The 19306-nt window shown below is 49.1% G+C and overlaps 1 protein-coding gene across 5 annotated transcripts; it reads right to left on the bottom strand.

Moving 5' to 3' along the window:
• Positions 1–714: 714 nt before the first annotated feature.
• On the bottom strand, positions 715–19183 carry TMPRSS5 (transmembrane serine protease 5). Of its 5 annotated transcripts, XR_008492412.2 has the most exons (14): positions 19058–19183; positions 13346–13448; positions 12874–12972; positions 12313–12435; positions 10685–10820; positions 10260–10373; positions 8804–8847; positions 7669–7831; positions 6267–6445; positions 4021–4119; positions 3411–3553; positions 2945–3097; positions 2748–2867; positions 715–1443 (listed from the first exon to the last, which is right to left on the bottom strand). XR_008492412.2 is itself a non-coding variant. In XM_054439221.2 (13 exons), the coding sequence occupies exons 1-13, from the start codon at positions 19058–19060 to the stop codon at positions 1429–1431; spliced, it is 1374 nt and encodes a 457-aa protein (XP_054295196.2). In that variant the 5' UTR covers positions 19061–19183; the 3' UTR covers positions 715–1428. The 5 variants fall into 5 exon arrangements, 2 of the variants coding, with proteins under 2 accessions (XP_054295196.2, XP_054295198.2); XR_008492414.2 differs by lacking the exon at positions 10260–10373; XR_008492413.2 differs by lacking the exon at positions 19058–19183 and having other exon boundaries at positions 13242–13365.
• Between the last annotated feature and the right edge of the window lie 123 nt (positions 19184–19306).

Genomic DNA, 19306 nt, shown 5'->3' on the forward strand with positions numbered 1-19306 from the left:
GACTTAAGTGTTTCTCAGACTCAAGATCTCAGAGCACCTGGATGGCTAAGGCTTTTCATTGCAGATCATGACATGTAGATTTTTTTTTTTTTCTTTTGAGACGGAGTCTCACTGCCAGCTCTGCCTCCCGGGTTCACACCATTCTCCTGCCTCAGCCTCCCAAGTAGCTGGGACTACAAGGCGCCCGCCATCATGCCTGGCTAATTTTTTTTATTTTTAGTACAGATGGGGTTTCACCGTGTTAGCCAGGATGGTCTCCATCTCCTGACCTCGTGATCTGCCAGCCTCGGCCTCTCAAAGTGCTGGGATTACAGGCGTGAGCCACCGCGCCCGGCCAACATATAGATTTAACAAATTTAAAGAATTAAACAAACCCCATTTCTACAAAAGATACAAAAGAAGAATTAGCCGTGTGTGGTGGCATGCACCTATAGTCCCAGCTACCAGAGAGGTTGAGGTGGCAGACACTGAGCCCACAACATCGAGGCTGCAGTGAACAGAGATGGTGCCACTGCACTCCAGCCTGGGCAAAACAAATAAGCACAAACCCAAATTCTCGAGTAGATGAGCAGGAGTCAGCACCAAAGCTTCAATATGTATAGAAGATAGAAGGAAAATTGTAATTCTACCCTGTAATATGTGTTTGTGTGTGTGTGTGTGTGTGTGTGTGTGTCTGTCTGTGTGAGTGAGAGAGAGGAGACAGAGAAAACTGGACCAAGACCATATATCACTTTAATAACAGAACTCCTTGGACCAGTTCACAGAACTGTCATTTAAAACCAACGTCCTAGACCAACTCCAACCTTCTTGTTTTCCAGTGCACCCACCCCAAACAGAGCCAGCCAGAGCCAGGTGAGAACAGGAAGGGGAGTGGAGAGGGAGAGTGGAGAGGGTCCTGACTCCCGTAGGCTTCATCTGGGCTGGCCCAGCCTTGACCCCATCTGCCCAGGAGCCTCTCAGCCATGGAGTCCTCTAGGGAGGCACTCAGCCCACCTGAGAGCACAGGGAAAAGGCGGGACTGGGGGCACCTCCCAGCACCCTCCCAAAAGACTCACACAGGGGCAGGGAGGGGAGAGGGGAGAAGGGCAGGCTTCCTGCTGCTTCCAGCAGCCTCTTCATCTCCAGCTCCTACCTCTCTCCTCCTCCCTCTCATCCCTCAGCAACCACAGCATGCCCAACCGAGCCCCAGCCTCTCTTCTGTCATTGAGTCTCTAGTGAGAAAGAGGACTCTGAAATCAGGGCCCAAGAGGAGAGACCTGGTGGCTGGGTGGCTGGCCAGTGGGTGGTGACTGTTCCTCACGCACAGTAGTAGGAGGTCCATGCATTCTGCATCAGAGGCTACTGCCTTTCCTCCATTAGTGGAGCTGCTGAAGGCCCCAGGAAGCATGAGGCGGTGGTGTGCAGTGAGACTGGAGGAAACAGCAGGACTCAGAGGAGGGAGTCCTAGAGCAAAAGGGAAAGGAACTTATTCACAGCATGGCTCTACACTAGCCAAGCGACTTTTATTTTAGTAAATTACTTAACCATGCAGGGCCTTGATTTTCACTTCTATCAAATGGGGCTAAAAATATCTGCTGCTCAAGATTTTTTGTAAGATTTCTTTGAGAAAATCAATACATACATTCCCTATAAACTCCGAATGTGTTATCTACCAACCCCCACCCCTGCCCAACCTTAGAGGAAGATGCTTTCCATGATCATGCCCTAAATTTGTAAAATACTTTATGTAAATAATGGGTTTTTTTTGTTTTTTTTGTTTTTGTTTTTGAGAGAGAGTCCTGCTCTGTCGCCCAGCCTGGAGTACAGTGGCACGATCTCAGCTCACTGGAACCTCCGCCTCCCAGGTTTAAGTGATTCTCCTGCCTCAACCTCCCAAGTAGCCAGGTGCGTGCCACCATGCCCAGCTAATTTTTGTATTTTTAGTATAGACAGGGTTTCACCATGTTGCCCAGGCTGGTCTCGAACTCCTGACCTCGTGATCCGCCCACCTCGGCCGCCCAAAGTGCTAGGATTACAGGCATGAGCCACCCCACCTGACCAGTAATGTGTTTTTATACACATTATCTCATTTGGCCTTCCCATTGAACAGATGAAGGAGAGTGGCTTGCCCAGAGTCACACAATTTACATAGATGCAGAACCCGAACTGCTAAATGCTGAGCTCTCTCCACAGTGCAGGGAATGAGGCCACTAGTAACTGCCTTACAGACCAGGGATGAATGATGGTAACAGATATACACATAAATAACACGATAGGCCTGGCACAGTGGTGCACGCCTGTAATCCCAGCACTTTGGGAGGCCAAGGCTGGTGGATCACCTGAGCTCAGGAGTTCAAGACCAGCCTGACCAACATGGTGAAACCCATCTCTACTAAATACAAAAAATTAGCCAGGCGTGGTGGCGTATGCCTGTAATCCCAGCTACTTGGGAGGCTGAGGCAGGAGAATCGCTTGAACCCGGGAGATAGAGGTTGCAGTGAGCTGAGATTGCGCCATTGTACTCCTGCCTGGGCAACAAGAGCAAAACTCCATCTCAAAAAAAAAACAAAAAACACCACAGATCACTCACTCTAAGCCTAGCACTGTGCTAGGCATTGTACAGGTCTTATTTAATAGCATATAAAAATAGCATATAAGTAGCCATGATGGTTATTATCAGGAAATTAAGGTTTACCAAAGTTAGAAACTTGCCAAAGGTCGACACAGGAAATGGTAGATCTGGGACACAAACTCAGGCATACTCTTACCCAGTTCATCCTTAAATTGATAGAAATCCAATGGATTCAATGTTTAAGCTTCACTTCTTCCTCCACTCACTCTGGGGAACATGTCCTAGCCCCCTCCTCAGCCCCCAGCAGGGCCCAGGCCTAAGGGGTAAGGTTCCTTGCATTCGAGGCCAGGTCCTTTAGAAACCTCCCTGCCCTACTCCTGCCCCCACACTCACCTGAGCAGTGTCATGGATCCAGTCCAGAAACTCAGCTACCTTGGCGTAGACACCTGGGTGATTGGGCTCTGCGCAGCCACGCCCCCAGCTGACCACCCCCACCAGGCGCCATGTGTCCCCATCTGGGCATACCAGGGGGCCCCCGCTATCTCCCTAAGGGATCCAGGCATGGAGACACAGAGAAACAGCCAGTTAGTTCTTCCTGATGGAGAGCACCAGACCACTATGGCAAGTGGAATCTCCTTACTGGGCCCTGCCTGCTTCTAGCTGAGATACCTGCTGGCCTCACCCCTCCTTAAACCCTTAGCATGAGCTCCAGACTTGCCTAGGTGCCCCTCCTTCTAGAGAGGCTGTCTCACACCACCCACAAGCTCAGACCAGGGCAGGGGGCCAAGTCACAGCAGGACCCCTGCCCTCCCACCCCCACCTCCACTCCCATCCTCACCGCACCCACCACAGGCCACACCTGGCATGCATCAGCCCTTCCGTCCAGGTAGCCAGCACAAAGCATGCGGTGGGTGAGGGCTCCGCTGTACACGCAAGAGCTGTTGCAGAGCTGAGTGCTGAGCAGGGGCACCACCGTGTCCTGGAGCATATCCGAGCTGTAAGCTATGAGAGACACTGAGAAAAACTGCAGGGCACAAAGCAAGGCCCAGGCAGGCAGAACAGCAAGAGGGGACGTAATTAGAAGTCCCAGAGACAGGGAGACCCAAAGAGGCGAGCCCAGGTTGGGAGCTGTGGACCCTGAGCAAAGAAGCAGTAGGCTATCAGACTTGGGGGCTGGGAGTGGGAAGAGGAGGAGGACTCACACATACACCAAATGTGAGACCATGGCGCTCCTGGGACAAGCGGAGGGGGAGTAAAAGGATCTGGGTTTAGGGAAAACTTGCAGTAGATGTTCTCCCCAGAAAAGCCCAAGCAGGGGAGACTGGAGCCCCCAGGCCTGGCCAAGGGTGATGCCAGGGAAAAACAGAGCTGGCACTGTCACGTGGCCGGGGGATGTGGCCTTGCCTCACCTTGGGGAAGAATGCCTCCCACACCCGACCCTGCACCGAGGGCCCAGGGAGCTGACTCACTATGGCCAGGGTCGGTGTGGCCCCAGCCAGACACCCAGCACTGCGAGCCCTTCGGAAAATGCTGCTCCTTGGCCGGCAGGCACACAGCACCCACGGTGTCTGTAGAGAGGCACATGGTCCTGGTCCCCAGTCAGGCTTGGCTTCCCCCACTGCAGAGCCTGGGCGAAGGACCCAGGACGGGCAAGTCCTCCTCACCCCCCTTCTCAAACAGTCCTGGTTCCTAGGTTCCACCAGCCAGGCCTCCTAGATGGCTATGCAAGTGGGGCACTGTCCCATCTTTGGGGTCCCCTGTCACAGAGGACAGCATGCAAACTGCAGTGTGCATGGTGCCCTCTATAGGTGCACAGGGCCCATGCTGCCCCCTCTCCACACCTGGGGATAGAGTGAGGGTGAAAATTCTTTCAGGCAATGGGTACCTAACTTCTAATGAGGACAGTGTTTCCAAAAACATGTGACATATCCAATGGGTGCAGCCTAAAATCCAATGATTTTAGGTAGTACACAGGCATGCCATTGAGTAAAGCATTCACTTGGGGAGAATGCCATGTCCTTTTCAATTCTCTTTCAGTCCCTCTAACTGCATCACAGAGAAAGACTTCGTTTGGTGCTGGTCTGTGCCTTTCTTACAGCCCACCATCCTCCCACCAAACAGGAGACAGCACGCCCAGGTGCAGCAATTTCTGCAGCGGACTCGGCTACCTATAACTTCCACACTGATTTCTTTTCATGTTACATATTTTTGTGGTTAGTATCTATTTATTATAAGTAACATAGGTTCTCTAGTTAGGTAAGTAATATAGGTTCTCTAACTAGAGATACTAATTATTATCTATTTACTATACCTATTTTGTATATTTAAATAGTAAATATGCTATTTACTTACTATAGTATATAGTAAATATACTATTTATTATAACTAAGTAAGTATATTTAAAAGAGAAATACTACTACAGTAGATACCCATGTAGTATCTACCACTTAGATACTAATATAATAGTACTTTTCTTTTAAATGTACTTCTTTCAGTCAACTAAGAAAGTTTTCTTTTTTTCTTTTTTTTTTTTTTTTTTTTTTTGAGACGGAGTCTTGCTTTGTCACCCGGGCTGGAGTGCAGTGGCATGATCTCAGCTAACTGCAATCTCTGCCTCCCAGATTCAAGTGATCCTCCTGCCTCAGTCTCCCGAGTAGCTGGGACTACAGGCATGAGCTACCATGCCCAGCTCATTTTTGTATTTTTAGTAGAGATGGGGTTTCACCGTGTTGGCCAGGCTGGCCTTGAACTCCTGACCTCAAGTGATCTGCCCACCTCACCCTTCCAAAGTGCTGAGATTACAGGCGTGAGCCGCCACGCCCAACCTTAGAAATATGTGTTGAACGATAGTTCATGTATGTGATACAATTTGTGAAATGTGTATGGCAATGACTGTTATTTGGGAAACTTAAGGCTACAGGTGATGACGAGAGGGAGGAGTGTTAAGTATATGTGAATATATATGTGTGTGTACAGTGCATGTTTGTGTGTGTGGTGTGTGTGCGCAAGTGTGTTCATGTGAGCATGTACATGTGAGCATGTGTGAATGCTCGCGTGTGAGTCTATGTGCATGTGACTGTGTGAGTGCATGTGTGTGTGTGTTTGTAGATGAATGCCCACATGCACGTGTGTGTCGGGGAGAGTGGCTGCTGGTATGGCTCCAGCCTGGGCTCACCTTCTAGGGCAGGTGCAGCAGCAGGAGGAGCCCTGGCATCAGGCTTAGGAACTGTTTGCCTCATGACCTTGAAGAGAGTCGCTTCCCTCCCTACACTGCAGTGCTCTTGTCTGTATCTACCTGTTTCATCTACCTATCAGGATTGCTACGAGGACTGAAAGAGAAGATATTTGAAAAAATGTATCTCATAAACTGTAACATGGCACCAAATGGCTAGGACCCGAGGCTAGCCTGAGGACAGGGGTGGAGCAGCCTATTGGTGGATGGGGCAGCTGCTTCGGACCTCAAGGCAAAGCCCACCCGCAGCCAAGCTATGAAATGGGTCTGAACCTCTTTTCCCAAAAGAGCCTGTATAAGAGTTGATAACAATTTCAGAACCAGGTGATGCCAAAATTCACTACAGTCCCAAAATAAATAGAATGTTTTAAGGTTTACCGTGTTCAGAGGAAACTTCAGAAATCAGCTCACCACTCTCCCACCCAGCCCCCACCCTCTCTTGCCATAGTTTCCAGCTTGCCCACCCTCAAGCCAGTGGCGCACCTGAGAAGCTGAGAGGGGTCCGGAGCCTCAGGAGGGCGACGTCGTAGTCATGATTCTGGGCACTGTAGAGGGGGTGTGGGATAATCCTCTCCACCACAGCCCCTTGGTGGGGCCTGACGGCACTGTGGCTGACTTGCCCCGCGTGAACCCGCCAGCTGGACAGGCGGGCCATCCTGAAACTGCACACAGGGGCCACGCTGAGCGGGGAAGGAAGGGGCAGAAGAGGTGTTCCTAAGCGAGGTAGCAGGTGGAGGAAGCTGGCCAGAGCAGCCATTGGTAGGGGGGCCGTCAGCAGGCGGTGAGCTCCCAGGCCTCACGGACTATGCCTCTTAGTATCACCCCAGCAGCCGGCAAGACACTGGGCATGCAGTAGTTGCTTAATGAATGCTCCAGGACTGATGGATAGAGAAGACTATGGGTCATCTGCAACCATCACTCCCTCTTTCCTGCATAACTTCCCTCCAAGTTTTATAACAAAAACACAGAGGGCCTTGTGTCAGAAAAACTTCCCCTGGTCCTGTCTCTCAACTTACCGTGTGTGATCATGGGAGAGGCACTTCTCCCTCCCAGCCTCAGTAAAATGGGGATTACACTCTCTGCCCTATTCGGCACCAAGAGAAGATCAAAGAGCTCATTCACTCATCATTCATTCATTCCTCCAAGTCGTATTTATTAAGCACCTACTATATTCCAGGGACTGTTCTAGACCCTGGGGACACAGCAGTGGATAAATCTACAAAGAGATTTAGTGGTAAATAAGACTGAGAGTCCCTGCTCCTGCAGAGCTTCCCATCTAAAGGGGAAGAAACATATTAACCAAATAATTACATGGAAAATGATTGAACCAAAGATAAGCCTGAAGAAACACAGGGTGCTGTGAATGTGAAAGTATTTTTAACACTTAAAAGCTGATGAGGCCAGGCACGGTGGCTCACGCCTGTTATCCCAGCACTTTGGGAGGCTGAGGCAGGCAGATCACCTGAGGTCAGGAGTTCGAGACCAGCCTGGCCAACATGGCAAAACCCCATCTCTACTAAAAATACAAAAAATTAGCTGAGCATGGTGGTGCCCAGCTGAGGCACAAGAATCGCTTGAACCCAGGAGATGAAGGTTGCAGTGAGCCAAGATTGCGCCACTGCACTCCAGCCTGGGCAACAAAGTGAGACTCTGTCTCAAAAAAAATAAAACTGATGAATATAAAGAACAAATCTTCATATTATTACTGTTATTTGTGGAGATCTGTTCTTGATACTGAATGGGAGAACTTCACAAACACCAGTTTTACCCTTTTGGAGCAAAAAGCTGGAGAGAGTTGGACACGAACATTTGATACAGGACATACCAACAGCCGAACAGAAAGGGCAACTGAGGCTCTCTGTCCTCAGCAGCCGCAGAGACTTGCCTGTGCATACAATGTGCAGCAGTCACCACCCAGTGTGGCGCTAGCACAGAGCCACCACACGTGTGCCGGAAGCCCAGGGCCACGCTGGCCTGCCACGGCCAGCGCCCAGGAGCCACAGACTGCCCACCAACTATCCGGGAAGCCAGGGGCCTCGCTCCACACTCTGCCAACATAGATGGGCAAGATAGAAAGAGAGAGAGAGGTGAGTGTCAGCATGGTCCTAACTCTCAGGGAGCGTGGCCCAGTGCCAAGCCCCAGAGAGCCAGTGTGGACAGCTCTCCTTTCTTATTCCTGGTCCTAAGTATGGGGGATGGGAAGATAGAAGTGTTGATTTCACCCCTGCCTGCCCCATCCAGCTGTGGGCCCGCTGAGAGCAGAAACTGTATCTGCACTAATGGAGCCCCAGTACCTAACAGAATGCCCGTCCTGTAGTAAAGGTCGAAGTGTTGGTGTGTGGAAGGATGTGTGAATGGACAGATGAAGAGACAGGTAGATGAACGGGAAGACCAATGAAAGGAACTCCACAGATTGCTTCCCGTTTGGTACCTGATTCACCACCTGCCCTTAGTTTCCTGAAGCTGCTAACAGGTCACTCAATAGCCAATAATAATTTCACCTCTGGGGCTCTCCAGAAGAAAGGTGGAGTTGGTGTCAGAGGCCAAGGAAGAGAGTGGCAGGTAGTGAAGGAAGATCATCAGCCCAGATCTGTGGCTGGTGAGGGACATGATGGAGGCTTAGAAAGGGCTCTGCTGGGGCAGAACAGCAACTGCAAGAAGGGGCCTGGCAGGCAGAAGGGCAGGTGGGCAAGACCCCTACCCCAGGCCCAGCAGAGCCTCACCATAGGGCTCTTCCACACTTGAGGCAGGGGGAACACCCCTTCCATTTGGTTATTTTTACATTTTCCACACTCTGCCAAAATTCTCCTTCTCATCTTTTATATCTTTGAACATGTCAAGGATAGTAATTTTAAAGTCTGCATCTACCAATCCTAATGTCTGGAGTTTCTATTACCTATTGTTTCTTCTGAATTTTATTCTACTTGCCTTGTCTCCTCATGCAACTAGTTATTTTATATTGTGTGACAAATCCTACATTGGCTAAATTGTTTGTTGAAATAAATTGAGGTGTGACTCACCAGAGCATCTGAGGGAAACAACTTGACCAGAAGTGCAGTTGTTCCTGCAAAACAGAGGTACCAACAAGAAGTTGGGCAGGGGCCGCCCTGCAGCCACACACATCCAAGGACGTGAAGAATGGGGGAGGCTGGTGGGGGTGGTGGACAGTTCTTAAGGCTGTCAAGTAGCCACAGCCTGAAGAATACCACCATTTCCTTCCTGCCCCTACCCAAACGCTCAGACCCCTCCTCATCACTGGTCCCCAGGACAGGAGCACACCTCTTGCCTAGTCTCCCAGAGGGCAACAGAAGGACTTCATGGTCCTTGAAGATCAACTGGGACATAGCGTGTTTACAGATAAGAAAGCCACACTGTTCCCACTAAGTGTCCTGAATGAATACACACTCAATGAATGAATGAACGGATAGGTGAGTGTGTGCGTGACTAGGGTTCTTCACCCCATGCTCCTTCCTAGGTGTGCTGTATTCTCCACCCTTGTCCCTCTGCCTGGGCCTTGCATATTCATATTTTTCTCTCCTCTTTCCCCTCTTTTCTCTTAGCTCTTAGTTCCTTTTTTGACCAAAACTCTTTTCTCTTTCTTTACTCGCCTCTTGCCCCTAGCAGTCCAATGTCTAGACCCACTTAGTTTCTCCTAGTTTCCCAAATCCACAGCCCTCCCGGCTCTCCTGGAGAAGTCACCCCCACCCCTACTTCCATTTTCCCATTCAGGTATCCAAGACAAGAACCCTGCAGAACCTTCCCAACTCCAGCCACATTGCTGAGCACAGGAGCTGGACAGGAGGGGCCTGAAGGAACAGTTCAAATTGGAAATGTGGTAATGGGGGTGCCCACCTTTCTATCCCAGGAGGCTGACAGGCATCTTGAGGAAGACTAGGAAGGCACAAAGACCCTCTCTGCTTGTGCCCCAGTCATACCAGACCATCCCCAGAATCTGGGGAAGGGGCTGCTCCATTCCACAGCCCTCTTCTCTAGGAGACTCTCCAGACTACAAGCAACTTTTAGCCAGAGCAACTCAACCATCTGTCTCCTGAAATATCCGAATTATCCAAATAATGTGTGGCAGGATTCAGAGAGCACTTAGCTTGGAAAGAGGAGCCTGGTTTCAAGGCTTGACTTGGCTGCTTATTACTTATGTGACGTTGGACAAGACTCTTTAACCTTATTAAGCCTCAGTTTCCTAACCTGTAAAATGGCGATGAGTACCATTTCAAATCTTGCGACAATAATAACCAACCTTCCATTTCTTGTGAAGAACAAATAGCAGATGTGAAGTGGTGACAGATAGGGCTCATGTGAACTGAGTTTGTAATTTCTAACTAGGAGATGTTCCTCTTTGTCCTCCTATCTTAGGCCACCAGTGTCCTCACCACTGGGATCCCAAGAAAGGAGATTTTTGCTGGACTGACCACTAGGAAGTAAGGGACCCCACTCACCTAACAGCCTCAGTAGTCCTACCTGGGCTGCCACGCCTCCTCCAGGAAGCCTCCCAGTCTAGGAGAGAGCTGAGCAAACTCCTGGGAACGGTTGAGTTTGATGTCAGTGAGGTTTACTCCCTTGTGGTGAGTGAGTCTTGGCAGAAGAAGGGAACAGAACAGGAGGAAATCATAACTGGAATGTGTACGAGATATAATACTAGTATAGTGACCGCAAGACTGTGATAATGACTACTGCTGGGATTTATGCTTGTTAAAAAGCAGTAATACTCCAAACAGAGAAATGGGCTGGGGCACCGTTGTGCCCAGAGGCCAGAAGATGGCCAAAAAGACCTGTTGACATTTCCTGAGCACATTGACCAGTGATGGGCAGATAGAGGTCTCCAACTCCCGTCACATGCCAGCCAGGCCTCCCCCTTCACAGGACCCACATCTAACTCCTGTTACCTGAGATGCCCAAGGCTCCAGCAGATCTGCAGCCCCAGGGTGGGGCTCCAGCCCTCATGGCAGACCAGGAGCCAGCCTGGCCGATCCCTCACTTGCACTTCCAGCAAGAAGTCTTCGCTGTTTATTCTGAAAGATACTGAAATCACAGCATGAAAACCACATGGGAGAGGATGGTGGGAGGGTGGGACAGGAAGAGCTGGACCCAGGACTCTGTAGTACTTGAAGAGGCCTTAATGACAGCATCTGGGTCACCCAGTGCCAAGTTCCCTGCTCCCCGGGGAGTGAGACCAGTCCCAAGAGCAGTATCACCCCTTTTGGTAGAGCATTTCAGTTTTCTATTTTAACCATGTGTTTTTAAGCGTGGTCTACCACTCATTGTCACAGCAGCCCTGTGCAATGAGTACTGCCATCCTCTCTATTCTGCAGAAGAAGAACTAAGGCATGGAATTTAAGCAACTTCCCCAAGATCACAGGGTCAGGAAATGATGGATCCAGGACTTAAGTCCAGTTCTTCTGATTTCAAATCTTGTGATAATAATGGTTACCGGTTGTTGAGTGTATGCTTTTCCCAGGCTGTTATGGACTGACTCATGTCCCCGCCCCCAAACACACACACACACACACACACAAATTCATATGTTAAAGCCGCAACCCTCAATGTGACTCTATTTGGAGACAGGGCCTTTAAGAAGGTGATTAAGGTTAAATGAGGTCACGAGGGTGACACCCTGATCCAATAGAGCCAATGTCCTTATAAGAAGAGGAAGAGACACCAGAGAGCTCCCTCTCCCCTCAAGAGCAGAGGAAAGGCCCGGGGAGTACACAGGCAGAAGACAGCCATCTACAATCCAGGAAAAGAGCTCTCTCCTGAAACCGAATTCCACAGCACCTTGATCTTGGACTCCTAGACGCCAGAACAGTGAGAAAATAAATGTGGTTTAAACCACCCGGTCTGTGGTACTTAGTCACAGCAAACCAAACAGACTACTACGCAAGTTCTGTGCTAATATCTTCTCTTAGATTAGTTTGTTTTATCCTTAAAAAGTTTGTTCAGTAAATATTTGTATTTCCATTTTATGGAGAAGGAAACAGAAGCAACAAGAAGTAATGTGCCCAAAGTCACACAGTCAAAGACAGACTCCAACCTTATTCTAATGAAGTTATTCTAAGCCCCAGCCTCTGGACAGCATTGTACCTTCTGATCCCCAACTCTTACCTGGAGGGGAGGGGACAATCAGGAGAGGGAGAGTGGGGATGAGGTGGGCTGATGTTCCCAGGTCCCTAGGTGGCCCTGCTGGTCACACACTGGCTCCCACACACACCTGATCCCTCCTCCCCCATGTCCCTGGCTCACTCTGCCCCAGATGGCAAGTTTCTATCCCTCCTGCCAGCCTGGTCTCCAGACCTTGCCCCAGCTAGAGATCAGGACAGTCCTCAGGGAGCACTGAAAGCCCCAAATCAGAGATCACCTCTGCAAGGTAACACCTTGTCACCGCCCTCACACTAGAGGAGGGAAACACATATGGTTGGCAGTGAACAGATGGCCCTTCAGTGTGGGTTCTCTTGCCCCCAGCTGTGACATGTCCCTGCTGGGGAGGGAGGCCCATAGCCTTAGGGGTGCAGCCCACCTGTTTTGGGAAGTGCAGGGAGCAGAGCTTCCTCACCGCTGGCCTCTGAGCAGCTCAAAGTAATCTCCTCATCCTGCAAGGTCCCGGAAATGGGCTGAGAGGCAGCAGGACACAGATACAGCACTTTAGAGAAGAACAAAGAGAAAGGGTCTGATTTCCAAAGGAGGGGGTCAAGGTGCTGTCTCTCTCAGCCTCAGCCTCTATCTCTGCCTCTTTGACTCTCCTTTCTTTCTCTCTCTCTCTCTCTCTCTCTGTGTCTCTCTCTATATATATATATCTGTCTCTCAGTATGTCTCTGTCTCTGTCTGTGTGTGTTCTCTCTGTGTCTGTCTCACTGGGAAAGATTTCCAGAAAAAGTCTGACTAAGGCCTCCTTGGATCATACACTTTGTTCTTCTTTATGTAGAGCCTAGATCCCTCCTGCTGCAATTTCACCCTTTCTCCCCTTGTCTGCACAGAGTAGTTGAGGAAGACACTTGTCCCATTTATCTTTAACACCTGCTGAGCACCTGCTTCTCCCTTCCAACCTCCCCCACACCAGAGAAGAGCCCCCAGCACTGACCTAGGAGCCATGAGCCAACACCCGCACCGGCCAGCAGCCCCAGGGCTCCCAGCACTGCACAGCCACGTCGCCTGGAACGCCAGCACACTGCCTGAGAAACTGTGGGAAAGGGCAGAAGAGTATCTGGGTCCCCTGCTCCTGCCAGCCTGTCTTACTTCACCCTAAGTCACCACCATGGGACTAGGCACCCACAGAGCTCCAACAGGACACCTCCTCCTGCCCCATCAGCCCAGATTAGGGAGGGAGTGGGGTGCAGGAGAAGATGGAGAGGGCCTGATCACTGAAGCCCACAAATCCCACTCAATCCCTAAAGTGGGAAATGGGGAGCAGAAGCAGGTCTGGGGATAAAGAGTGAGACAGCCTCTCACCATCAATCATGTGGGGCTGACCCCAGGGAGGATCCGGGGAATGTAGGATGACTGCCCTCCACTGTCCCCACCCTGTCATTCCCCTATGGCCCAGTCTGGCCTACTGGGATGCTGCTGGTCTCCAGGCTCTTCTCTGAAGATCCCAGGTCCTGGGCCCTCCTCTGCATACTGGGCCTCCACAGGGGGTTGGTCATGCAGCATCAGGCTCTGGGGAAATAAGGGCCAGACACCCAGGATCCCCACATCAAGGACTGCTAAGAGAAGTCACAGCCCAGTCCAAGTCCCCATTCTTTAACCCGAGTCGTGATTCCATTGCCACTTGTAAACCTCTACTCATCTTGGAGACTCCCTGTATATTCCCACAAATACCTTGCCAGGCTCCCCTGTGCCCTCCTGGGGCCCCTAACCCCACTGATCTTACTCTCACTTGGCCAGTAGCAAACATTTGAATGCAGATTTGGCCCACTCCAAAGCCCGCACTCCTAGCCACTCCTTCGTCTTCCATAAACATTGAAGGCATCTGCTAAAGTCCCTCAACACCCTCCTTCATTCCCTCCTATCTCAGAGGAAGAAGTGCCCCTCTACCATGCACCCACCCACCCATTCATTCATTCCATAGATATTTGGTCCACGTGCACAGGTCACTATGGGGGACACTACAGGGAGTTCAGAATAAACCAACGTGGACCACTCCCCACTCTGACTGCGTCAAAGAACCTGTAGTCTGGTCCTGAGGATAAGTCATGTAAAGCACAATATGTTAAGTGACAGAAGGAAAGTTCAGCTAAACCACCTGATATGGTTTAGCTGTGTCCCCACCCAAAATCTCATCTTGAATTGTAATCCAAATTGTAATCCCCATGTGTTGGGGTCGGGACCTCGTGGGAGGTGATTAAATCATGGGAGTGGTTCCCAAATGTTGTTCTCATAATAGTGAGTTCTCATGAGACGTGATGGTTGTATACGGGGCTTTTTCCCTCTCCACTCTGCACTTCTCTCTCCTGCCACCATGTGAAGAAGGATATGTTGGCTTCCCCTTCTGCCATGATTGTAAGTTTCCTGAGGCCTCCCAGCCAGGAGCTGTGAGTCAATTAAACCTCTTTGCTTTATAAATTACTCAGTCTCCAGTAATTCTTTACAGCAGTGTGAGAACAAACTAATACAGTAAATTGGGGCTGCTGTAAAGATACCTAAATATGTGCAAGTGACTTTGGAACTGGGTAACAGGTAGAGGTTGGAATAGTTTGGAGGGTTCAGAAGAAGACAGGAAGATGTGGGAAAGTTTAGAACTTCCTAGAGACTTGTTAAACAGTTTTGACCAAAATACTGATAGTGATATGGACAATGAAGTCCAGGCTGAAGTGGTCTCAGATGGAGATGAGGAACGTCTTGGAAACTGAAGGAAAGGTGACTCTTGCTATGCTTTAGCAAAAAACTAGAAGCATTTTGCCCCTGCCCTAGAAATCTGTGGAACTTTGGTGGGTTTTTTTTTTGGGGGGGGGGGTGTTTTGTTCAACTTTATTGAGGCATAATGCACATTCAAAATATTACATACATTTTAAGTTCTCAGATCAAAACTTTGACAAAGGTATACACCCACATGACCAACACAGTCAAAATATAGGACATGAAGGTCACCCCAGAAATTTCCCTTCTGCCTTTTTGCAGTTAACTCCTCCCCAACCCACAGCCCTGGAAAATCACTGATCTGTTTCTCTCACTGTATATTAGAGTTCCCTTTTTTATAGTTTCATATAAATGAAACCATGTGACATATAGTCTTTCTTTTTTTTTTATTTTTTTATTTTACTTTAACTTCCAGGATATATGCACAGAACTTGCAGGTTTGTTACATAGGTATACATGTGCCATGGTGGTTTGCTGCACCCATCAACCTGTCATCTAGGTTTTAAGCCCCGTATGCATTAGGTATTTGTCCTAATGATCTCCCTCCCCTTGTCCCCCACCCCCAGTCAGGCCCCGGGGTGTGTTGTTCCCCTCCCCATGTCCATGTATTCTCACTGTTCAACTCCCACTTATGAGTGAGAACATGTGGTGTTTGGTTTTCTGTTCCTGTGTTAGTTTGCTGAGAATAGTGGCTTCCAGCTTCATCCATGTCCCTGCAGAGGACATGATCTCATTCTTTTTTATGGCTGCATAGTATTCCATGGTGTATATGTGCCACATTTTCTTTATCCAGTCTATCATTGATGGGCATTTGAGTTGGTTCCAAGTCTTTGCTGTTGTAAATAATGCTACAATAAACATATGTGTGCACGTGTCTTTACAGTAAGATGATTTATAATCCTTTCAGTATATACCCAGTAATGGGATTGCTGGGGCAAATGGTATTTCTGGTTCTAGATCACACTGTCATGAGATCTGTGGCTCTTTGGACTTGAGACAGATGATTTAGGGTATCTGGCAGAAGAAATTTCTAAGCAGCAAAGTGTTCAAGAGGAAACAGAGCATAAAAGTTTGGAAAATTTGTAGCCTGTTGATGTGATAGAAAAGAAAACCCATTTTCTGAAGAGAAATTCAAGCCTGCTGCAGAAATTTGCATAAGTCATGAAGAGCTAAATGTTAATCACCAAGACAATGGGGAAAATGTCTCCAGGGCATGTCAGAGACCTGCAGAGCAGTCCCTTCCATTACCGGACCAGAGGCCCAGGAGAGAAAAATGGTTTTGTGGGCCAGGCCAGGACCCCCTGTTCTGTGCAGCCTGGGACATGGTACTGTGTGTCCCAGCTGCATCAGCTCCAGCCATGGCTAAAAGGGGACAAGGTACAGCTCAGGTCATTGCTTCAGAGGGTGCAAGCCCAAGCCTTGGCAGCCTCCTTGTGGTGTTGAGCCTGCAGGTGCACAGAAGTCAATAACTGAGGTTTGAAAACCTCCACCTAGATTTCAGAGGATGTATGGAAACACCTGGATGCCCTTGCAGACATTTGCTACAGGGGTGGAGCCCTCATGGAGATCCTCTGATAGGGCAGTATGGAAGGGAAATGTAGGGTTGGAGCCCCCACACAGAGTTCCCACTGGGGCATTGCCTAGTGGAGCTGTGAAAAGAAGGCCACCATCCTCCAGACCCCAGAATGGTAGATCCACGAACAGCTTGCACTGTGAGCATGGAAAAGCTGCAGCCCATGAAAACAGCCAGGAGTGGGGCTGTGCCCTGCAAAGCTACAAGGGCAGAGCTGCCCAAGGCCATGGGAGCCCACCTCTTGCATCAACGTGACCTGGATATAAGGCATATAGTCGAAGGAGATCATTTTGGAACTTTAAGGTTTAACAACTGCCCTATTGGATTTCAGACTTGCATGGGGACTATAACCTCTTTGTTTTGACCAATTTCTCACATTTGGAATAGGTGTATTTACCCAATGCCTGTATCCCATTGTATCTAGGAAGTAACTAACTTGCTTTTGATTTTACAGGCTCATAGGCAGAAGAGACTTGCCTTGTCTCAAATGAGACTTTGGACTTTGACTTTTGGGTTAATGCTGGAATGAGTTAAGACTTTGGGGGACTGTTGGAAAGGCATGATTGTGTTTTGGAATGAGGACATGAGATTTCGGAGGGACCAGGATAGAATGATATGATTTGGCTGTCCCCTCACCCAAAATCTCATTTTGGATTGTAATTTTGAATTGTAATTACCATGCACAGAGGGAGGGACCTCATAGTAGGTGATTGGATCATGGGGGCAGTTCCCCTATGCTGTTCTCATGATAGTGAGTGAGTTCTCACAAGATCTGATGGTTTTACAAGGGGCTTTCCCCCTTTACTCTGCACTTCTTTCTCCTGCCACCATGTGAAGAAGAGTGTGTTTGCTTCCTCTTCCACCATGATTGTAAGTTTCCTGAGGCTTCCCCAGCCATGCAGAACTATGGGTCAATTAAACCTCTTTCCTTTATAAATTACCCAGTCTCAGGCAGTTCTTCATAGCAGTGTGAGAACAGACTAATACACTACCATCATCATTCAAAAGAATAAGAGCTTACTTCTCATTGAGGTGATCACAGAAGGCTTCCTAGAAAAAGCGGCCTCTGAGACAGGCCCACAGGGATGAAGAGGGTTTGAGCTGATATAATGGGCATTGGTCAGTCCAGACAAAGAGGATTGAATCAGCAAAGGCATGGGGATAAGAAAGCGTAGAGCAGAGTAAGTCATATGTGTGCCTGAAGCTCATGAACCATGAAGAGGAGTAATGAAAATAAGATCTTAAAAAAAACACCAGATAGTTCAAAGCTAAGTGTGCAACCTACTATGTGAACTTGGACAACTCAAGACAGCACAGACGTCACTTCTCCAGGAAGCTTCCTTCTATGCATACGGCACCTGTTGGGCCCTATATTGTGCTCATTTACTTCCTTCTCTCTCCTTTCTCACTGGTTTTTCCATCCCAGGGCTAAGCACAGGGCCTGGCACAAAGTGGGAATTCAGTTAAAGTACATTAAAGGAGGGAAGGAAAGAAGGGAGGGGGGGAGGGAGAGACAGAGGGAGGTACAAATAAGATAACGTGAATTAAAATGACTTTAAAAATTGTAAAGCCCAATACAAATGTTAAGTATAATAATATTAATAAGAACTACACCTAAGCTGTGGATCCTTCCCCCCAAAATTTATAATCCAGTAGGGTTGATAAGATCTCTCAAAACTGAAGCAACTCCCATTTCCCCTGCAGACTACTGTCTCCCCTGCATCTTTCCCTGTCAACACATAGGGTTGTACCCAGTGAGGATAAAAGCCTGAAACGCTGACTCCAGGACAGTATTGGCTTAAATGTGATTTTCATGTGTCACATGAAATGTTCTTTTCACGCCAAAACCTCGCCAGTCATGCCTTCGTACTCCACTGAACTGTCTTCCTAACCCTCCGGCAGGAGGAAGGAAAGACTTTGTCAGACTCACCTAGGTCAGTCACCTCCAAATTTCCCCGAAAATCATTCCACTGGACCCAGAGCACCCATGCCAGTTCAGCTCACAGACAAGGCAGCAGCCCCAACATCTTGCCTATAGAAAGAGGTACCAGCCCCACCTCCCTATTCCCTACACCAGCCACAGCCCAGGACCTATAGGACTGGACCTCCCAAGAGCTGCAGGCCTTGCTTTTCCAGGAGAAACAGAGGTCATGGTTTGTATCAAACCACACACATTCTTTCTTGTGCCTAGAGATGAGACTCACAGGACACAGGCAGTGAGGCTGGAGGACAGCAGGCTTGGGAGAGCCAGTCAAGCACCCATAAGATAGTAGAGAAGCAGCAACAGAAGGTGAGGTTTGGATTTCTTCTCTGGGGTTGTGTGATTGCTCTTGAGCTGATGTCTCTCTGAGTGGAGAGGCAGGCGTGATCTAGAGAGAATTCCAGGGCATGGCCAGTCTTTTCTTCTGCCTCAGTACCAAGGAAGCTTGGCTTTAAACCCAGCCTCTGAATAAACTGGCCTCACCTCATGTACTGCTCCACCTCAAAATTCAACTGCCCAAGCTCATGTGCTAGCCTAGAAAAAAAATGGCCTTTAAAATTATAGGACTCCTTGCTCCTCTTTTTGAGTGGAAGTTCAACGTAATAATGATTTGTTGAGCACCACGTATGTGCAAAGCACTTGATAGATCTAAGAGGGACAAAAGAGGATAATAAAGGGCAGTCCCTGGGGAGGAAACAGGAAATTGGCCACACAGGGCCCCTGCTAGGATCCAGCCCCTGTACCAGAGCTGCCTCAGGAGGCTCTGTCCACCAGCCTAGAATCCCAAGGGCAGAGGAGGGAGAGAGAAAGAAAGAGAGAGGCCACAGCAGGGATGGCACAGAGGCGTAGCCTTACCATAGGGGCCAGTGGCACTGTTGTAAAGCCTCAGGGTCTACTAGGCAGTGTTCTGCTTCTGTTCTCAGGCCAGCATTGATTAAAGCTAGCCCAGCAAGCTTGGTTGGAAGATGAGGTCTCCCTGGTTCGCACACGGCCCCTCCCTGTATCCCTACTCCAACACTCACACAGACACGCGCCACAGAGACAATGGACTCTGCTGAGGACCCATGAATAGGCCCCTTGTTGCAGGAAAAAGGGACAAGGGCT

Source organism: Pongo pygmaeus, chromosome 9 (genome assembly GCF_028885625.2).
Source record: "Pongo pygmaeus isolate AG05252 chromosome 9, NHGRI_mPonPyg2-v2.0_pri, whole genome shotgun sequence".
Lineage (NCBI taxonomy): Eukaryota > Metazoa > Chordata > Mammalia > Primates > Hominidae > Pongo > Pongo pygmaeus.

Coding starts and splice junctions, on each gene's coding strand:
- TMPRSS5 (XM_054439221.2), bottom strand. Junction 10,821..12,312: donor CCCTGCACTTCCCAAAACAG/GTGGGCTGCACC, acceptor CTGTGATTTCAG/TATCTTTCAGAATAAACAGC. Junction 6,446..7,668: donor GCTGCACATTGTATGCACAG/GCAAGTCTCTGC, acceptor CCCTGTGTGCAG/TTTCAGGATGGCCCGCCTGT.